The 6,726-nt window shown below is 53.5% G+C and overlaps 2 protein-coding genes across 2 annotated transcripts; both read right to left on the bottom strand.

The window, feature by feature from the left end:
• Positions 1 to 3,552: 3,552 nt before the first annotated feature.
• GLOTRDRAFT_91887 (uncharacterized protein) lies at positions 3,553 to 4,030 on the bottom strand (the record flags this gene model as incomplete). The annotated part of the gene is made up of 2 exons (XM_007865462.1): positions 3,553 to 3,941; positions 3,997 to 4,030. 2 exons carry the CDS (start codon positions 4,028 to 4,030, stop codon positions 3,553 to 3,555), a joined length of 423 nt encoding a protein of 140 aa, XP_007863653.1.
• Positions 4,031 to 4,468: 438 nt separating this feature from the next.
• Positions 4,469 to 6,635, bottom strand: GLOTRDRAFT_24740 (alpha/beta-hydrolase; the record flags this gene model as incomplete). Its single annotated transcript, XM_007864619.1, has 10 exons — positions 4,469 to 4,696; positions 4,748 to 4,782; positions 4,883 to 4,995; positions 5,056 to 5,115; positions 5,163 to 5,284; positions 5,323 to 5,654; positions 5,704 to 5,793; positions 5,853 to 6,129; positions 6,247 to 6,323; positions 6,377 to 6,635. Coding segments are annotated over 10 exons (1,593 nt in total), but the record flags the coding sequence as incomplete, so codon positions are not given.
• Between the last annotated feature and the right edge of the window lie 91 nt (positions 6,636 to 6,726).

Genomic DNA, 6,726 nt, shown 5'->3' with positions numbered 1-6,726 from the left:
TTTGCCTCTTTCCCTCCATATAGGGTGAAAAAGAGATCTGTTTGACTAGTGTTTGAAGATACGATGCATTTTCGAAGAATCCGAGTTTTCCGATACATCCAGATATGTCTTCAGAACATTTGGTACTAATGTCGCAAGAGCCAAAAATGACTCTAGGAAGCTGCATGCGCGTGGCGCATTTGAGTCACAACACGCCTGAAGTCTGGCTGTGTGACGTGTGTGACAACCGCGTTCTGGTGTCACACTGGAGGTCGCCTTTCCGCTCTCCAATGCACTAAAGACTGCACAGCTTCTCTCAGACTTCATATATAGCATTCTTGATATGGTTCCCTTCCCTTGCAGATATTTGGGTGTACTGAAGCATAATATCTCTGCCTACAGCCATAACAAGAAGTGTACCATCCCGAGTCATACATGCTAATTGGTTAAGTCTGCCTCAAGTCAGCTGAATAAAATAATTATACACCTTTCATGATGTATATGGGATCTCACAAGGTAATCTGTTGAGCATTGCAAGCACAATCAATGGGTGGTTGAGCATGGGAATTGAGGGAATAGGAAAGCTATGATGTACATCCTTATGTATAAGGGGAAAAAATTCCATTACACATCCTCTGTATCCCAAAGACCCATTATATCATCCTACAAGAGATTCTAATCACTCTCCGATGTCATTACACGGCGAGTTGGGTCAAGGTACCTGCCGAAGACGAAATTTGGCGCGCGTCACATGTCACAGGACCTCCCCGACCGTGAGACCTTCCATATCAGGTATCCGGAGCTTGCCTGCGGCGCCACTTCGCACCATATATAGCAACTTGACGAATCAACAAACCGAGACGAATCCATAAAACGTGTCACATATCACACCGCCTGCCGAATTGATCGAAATGGTACAGTAGTAAAGCAGCATTAAGATGACTCCGACTATCTGAGGATTCTGAGCAAGCAAGCGCTGCAGAGCGGCGACTGAGTGCGCAGAGGAGCCAATGTGGCTGAAATTATTTGGTGATGTGTACGTGTTGTTTGCCCATGTGTACGTGTCTTGGCGCGGCAAGCGACGGCGGTGGCTCAGCGCAACCTCAACCTCAACCTGCATCAGCGACGGCCTCCGACAACGCAGACGCCTGCGCAAGACCCCGTCCAGTGCCTCTCCGATGGTCCTCATCGCTCCAGACCCCTTTTCATGCGATCCGCACCCTTCTCGCCGTCGTCCTTGTTCCTGCTACTAGCCACATCACTTCCTAACCCGAAGTGAATTCTAACCCTAAGTGTCCATAGGTTGCTACGTGTCCGATTCTGCTCAAGAGGAGTTGATTGTCTTGCAGCGCGGTGGTCTGAGCAACGGCCATCGTTCGTGCTGAGAGTCTCGTGGCCGAGATGATGCCTACCTCGCCAAGGTGTTTGTCAGGTGTATCGGTGCGCATCCGTCGTTCTGGCTTCCATGTTCTTTTCGCTTGCGATGACCTCGATGGCTGCATCTACTATCGCATCTCCGGAACGTGCCAAAGGCCAGATCCAGGATAATCGCCGATCCGTCGTCCACGCACAAGCTCCTGTCCGTGTTGCCTACGGGATCCTGGATCCTGACTGAGGTCGGGAGAAGGAAGGCGACACCGGGATGACACGGAGCCCTTGACTAAGGATCGGTGATGGTCCTCTGGTCTATGGTACTAGAGAAGCGTCGCGGGACTTTAGGTGCAGTTGTTGGGCGAGCGAGCTCCGCACAGACCGGGAGCCAGGTGTTACGAGGAAGTGGCGTCGACTGGGATACGCACAGGCCCATGAGGCCCCGTTCGCCCAGCGTTGCTCATACTTCCTGGCGGACATTTCGAGGTGTATTCATCTGGTCTTATTCTCTCACACCTAAACGCTCTTTTTAAACATCACTCCTCCCTCCCCTCGGGAGGCAAAATGAGCTTTACGAACAGGACATTGGCAGCCTGAGTCTCTTGACTCATTTCCCTGAGCGATTGATGCTCAAACCCCGGCGAAGTTTGAGTAGATTCCCATCGCCGCGGGCTCTTCCTTCTTTTCCTGCCGCATGCCGCACATCGGGCTGCAGTGCGGGGGAGTTGGATGGGTAGCCCGGAAGCGCCGGCGCGCGCGTGCGAGATTTACATGGCTACGTGGAGACTTGGACGACGGAGCCCGGGTTGGAGATGTGGACGCATGATCTAAAAGGTACGCACAGGAGAGAGCTGGGCTGGGTTATGCCAGCGACTTCGGGAGGTCTTTCCAGGCGCAAGTGCAACGCAGGTAGGTATCTATAGCAGCCACCCGATAGCGCTCACTGATGATTATCCCGTAGGTATTCAAGACTCGCTATACCAGTTGATGCCTATCCGCCCCCAACTTCTGCCCTTCCATTACAGGAAGGCGGACTGCGAATAACCGCTGTGCGTTAGTAAGCAATCCTCATCTACTCTCGAGAACTCCTGATACTTCATCTGGCTTCGTGGCATGGTACGTTGAGCTTGCGTCCGCGCCAATCTTGGACCTCTGTCCTTCCTAGCTTGCGTACTCGACTTCTGCTCGTTTGCTTCAGCCGAACAGGGCCCCAAAGACCCGGTTCATTCGTTTATTTGCTTTTTCACGTCTCGTCTCCTCTTTCGTACCAGCAGCCTCAGCAGCTACCTTTTCGCCCGAGATGTGTCCACGGAGTGTTCGTGGATCAGGATGTTTCGCTTCACAAACACGCCTACAGTTTGATGGGCCGAAGAAGGGCAGTTTACTCGCTTTGTACTGCATACCTCTCGCTGCGCGGTGTAGTTGTGGTTCCTTCGGGACGATCAACAGAGCCATGGCTCGAGTGCACTTGTGGCGCAGAGTGTTAAGCGGCGGGTGGGGGCTGCCTGGTCCTCGGGCTTGGGTGGAGGCATGTCACCTTCGGAGAGCACTCTGGCGTGATGCGGAACGGGGGAATCGGGAGGCTGTCGGTATTACCCACGGAGGCAGGCGTGGAGGGCGGTAGGCGGGTTGTCGGCGAGAGGTGGGCTGTTGCGTGAGTCGAAGCGGGCTCGCTATAAAGCAGGGTGACACGTTCAGGCGACGTCAATGCTTCTACTAATGTCGCGATGCCGCGAAGGATGAAAGTAGACGACGGATCTCCTCGTCGGTGGGTGGTGTGAAAACTCTGTGTTGACTAAACCAGGGGAAGTAGCAGTGGAGCAGGGGTTGCCCAACACATGCAGATTGTCGTGTTCGCCGCTCAGCGGTGGGCTGTTATCGTAGCGGGGGTGGCCGTAGAGGCCTCGAGAGTGGGTAGGCGGTGTTGGCTGGTGTGCGCGGCTTGATCAAGTGGTGGCGAGGGCGGTCTCCGTCCGAGCCATTACTTGAACTCAATTTTTTCCACTTTATCTCGCCTTCGGGCAGATTTTTTCCGTTTATTTTCCCGTGCACTTTGAGGACTGCAGTGTTTTCAATGAAGTGCTCGCAGTGTACGGGAACACGACTCGAGAATACAAGGTAAATGCGCGGGTTGATTGTATCGCGCTAATCGAGCAAAGACAATTACATATTCAAGTCCACTTCACATGCAATTCTAGGTCATTACGGCGCCCGAGACCACCATACCGACTGCGGAGCCTTGATCTCCTTCTCTACCTCAGGAATTGCCGGGACGCTTCTGTCGCATTCGAATGCCTTGCGGCGTTCTTCCCGCATCTCTTCTTGAATTTCGCTTTCGGCTGTCGACCGCTTCTCCGGACTTGCAGGTGTCAAGACGAATGTGAACGGGCCACCGTATGGCAGCAGAAGCGTCGCCCCTTTCGTGGACGGGATACTCATTGTGCTCGCTTCGGGAGTCGACTGTCTGTTTGCCTCCATGTCCTTTGCGTTCACAACAGGGCGGGACTTAACGTAACCAACGACGAAGTAGGCCGTGCAGCAACAACCGGAGATTATGATGAAGATGAGGAAGCATGACGCGGCGATGAAGGCTGCGACGTTATCAATAACATGGAACGTTCCAGGACTACGACTGGAGAGACCTACCAGGGACGGAGCCACCCTCGGTAAGGTTAGGCATTGTGGCTTAGGGAGTGGTTTAAAGAGCGTGGTTGTAAAAGAGCGTAAGGGAAGGACCGAGGGAATTTGCTAAGTCTGCGCGATGATGGAGCGAGGACCAGGACGTGCAGAAGTGCAAAGGTGTATATATACAAACTGCTAGCGGCTGACATTAGCTAACCCTTGATGCTTATCCTGTCAGCCGGCGGTCTAATCTAGCATTCATGAAGGCATTCCTTTGACAATCGCGGTAAACGCTATCTGTGAATCACATCGTGTTCTCCGGCCGCTCTCCCTCTCATGCAGAATCATAGTCAATGAAATCCTTCTCAACAATTGACCCACGACCCACAGTTCACTACGGGCATGCGACGATCACGGTGAATGTATAGTACATGTCGGTCGGGATCCAAATCGTACTGAACCCCCTTCAGATGGCAGTCTGGTCCGTCACGTTCGCCTCCATCCAGAATTTACATCTCTCGATCTCAGCGGACGGATACACCTCCATCGCACTGGCGGTGCCGTTGAGCGACGTTCCTTCCGTCAGCACCATGCGGTAGTTTTGTCCACCGCTCGAGAAGTAGGTCCAATCAGGCGAGTAGGATGTCTTGCTTGTCGAGGGATTGCCCGATGATCCGAAAGACGTCCAATAGGCGATGGCTTGGGCCGAGAGGAGTTTTTCGGTCTGGGAAAGGAAGGGTCAGTACACACGTGAGATAATATCATTGGATTTTACACTGTTGAAGGGAGTGAAACTGGCGCCAGCATTGGCTGTGGGGCTGCAAAGGAGCTTGAGTGTCTTCCCCTGCAACTGAGTTTACCCCGGCTTACTTAGTGCCTGTTTGTATCGGCCAGAGGATCAGCCTTGGACTTCTATTGAGAGATCCTTTTGACTCACCATCGAAGAGGTAGTATATATCTGACGTGTGCATGACGCCTTGGTAAGGTGCGGCGGCATACAAGACAGCGTCAGGAGTATTCCACCTATCAAGGTCTCCGTCAGGACCCTCCGCACTAGACCAAGTGGAGATGGAAGCCATCCACCTGAATGCGAATACGTTCTGGACTCCCTTGGAGATCATAGCAGTTTCCGTGTACCAGTCACTTGGGGAGGTGAGACGGCGTGCTTCACTTCCCCAATGGCGACTCACAAGCAGCCAAAGATGATCTCTTGCGCCATTGTCCATGCACGGTCGTATTGGGTTGCAAAGGGACTACCAGGAACGTCAGGTGATGGGTAAAGTTGCAAAGCTTGCTGGATTGTTTCGTTATTCTTGCCATATGTCGGTCAGCCAGTGCGGCCAACGACACCAAGTATAGATCTAGACTCACCACACCCGGCCACCTGGCGAAGACAAGCCTCGCTAGATCCGCATCGGTGACGAACTGGCTCGGCGTGCCGCCGACGAACGTCCTACCATCATTCGAGCAATGACCACCTATGAATTCCACGGGGGTAAAGTTCCCTGATGCGACCAAACGCGAGGGAAGTTCAGGTATAAATGAGCCATCCACCACTGGGGCCACGCGACCAGTCTGGACGTGGTTGACAGCAGCGACTATTGCGCCGATTGAAGCGGAGCGCAGGCAAGTCATTGCCTCTGGTCCGGAAGAGGGACATCCGGCTACCCGCGTGACGTTCTCTGTCTCATATTAAGCGTAGCGCAGATATCACAGGTTCGTGGCACGTACGAAATAACACCTCCTGGAGCGAGGCATTTGCTGTGTATCCATAACCAATGGACTGGGCTATGGCGCGTTTGAACGGGGCACCCCGGGTTCCTTCAACAAATGGCAGTCAGTAAGCGCCCAACGTCCTGGGTTTGCATAAGCTGGGTTACCTCCGTAAGCAGTGATCTGCATAATAACGCTGGCGCCGCCAGCACTCTCGCCGGAGATGGTGATCTCATCGGGGTCACCTCCGAATTGACTGATATGCCTCTGCACCCACTCGATAGCCGCGCGCTGGTCTAGCAAACCAGCGTTGGCGTCTCCATTGGCTGAGACTTCGTTCCCGGATAAGAACCCCAGTACGTTGAGTCGGTAACCCATCGATACACCGATTATGCCCGTCGGGTGTTCCGCGACCCAGTCATATAGTGGGAAGCCTTGCGTGGTCTATACACGTTCAAGCACCATCACTACCGTTGTGGATTTCGACTTACTCCGGCATAGAACCCTCCTCCCTGCCAAAGAGAGTGAGTAGATATCATAAACCATCATGCAACAGCGTACGTAAATGTATACCACCACAGGTAGATTCGCGCCGGCAGCCGCGTTAGTGGGCTTCCATACGTTGAGAAGTAGACAATCTGCGATAGATCAATCTTCCATGCGCCCATTTTGCGTCTATGAAGTTCTGTACCTTCTGAGCCAGCTCCCACTGCCGCAGGTTGCTGTATGCATGCAGGGCCCCAGTTCCTGGCGTCCGTAACTGGAACATATCCACCGTTCTTCGTATTCTCATCCAGAGGCTGAGGGGCTCTGAATCGCAGATTGCCTAGAGGTGGCTGAGCGTAAGGTATGCCCCCGAAGAACGTGACTGGTCCGTCAGCTATCCCAGTCGGCGTCGTGCTATTCCCCGCGTAAGCAGCATAACCAAGGTTCACAACGGGCCCCAGAGGCGAGGCCAGTTGAGGTAGCTCTGATGTCTGTCCCGAGGCCACCGGGAGAACGCCCAACGCGGCAGTAAGGATCAGAGCACGCAGATAGCGC

This window comes from Gloeophyllum trabeum, assembly GCF_000344685.1.
Source record: "Gloeophyllum trabeum ATCC 11539 unplaced genomic scaffold GLOTRscaffold_00003, whole genome shotgun sequence".
NCBI classification, from domain to species: Eukaryota; Fungi; Basidiomycota; class Agaricomycetes; order Gloeophyllales; family Gloeophyllaceae; genus Gloeophyllum; species Gloeophyllum trabeum.
Note: the sequence above shows the minus strand (reverse complement) of the source record. Positions and strands in the feature narration are given on the sequence as shown.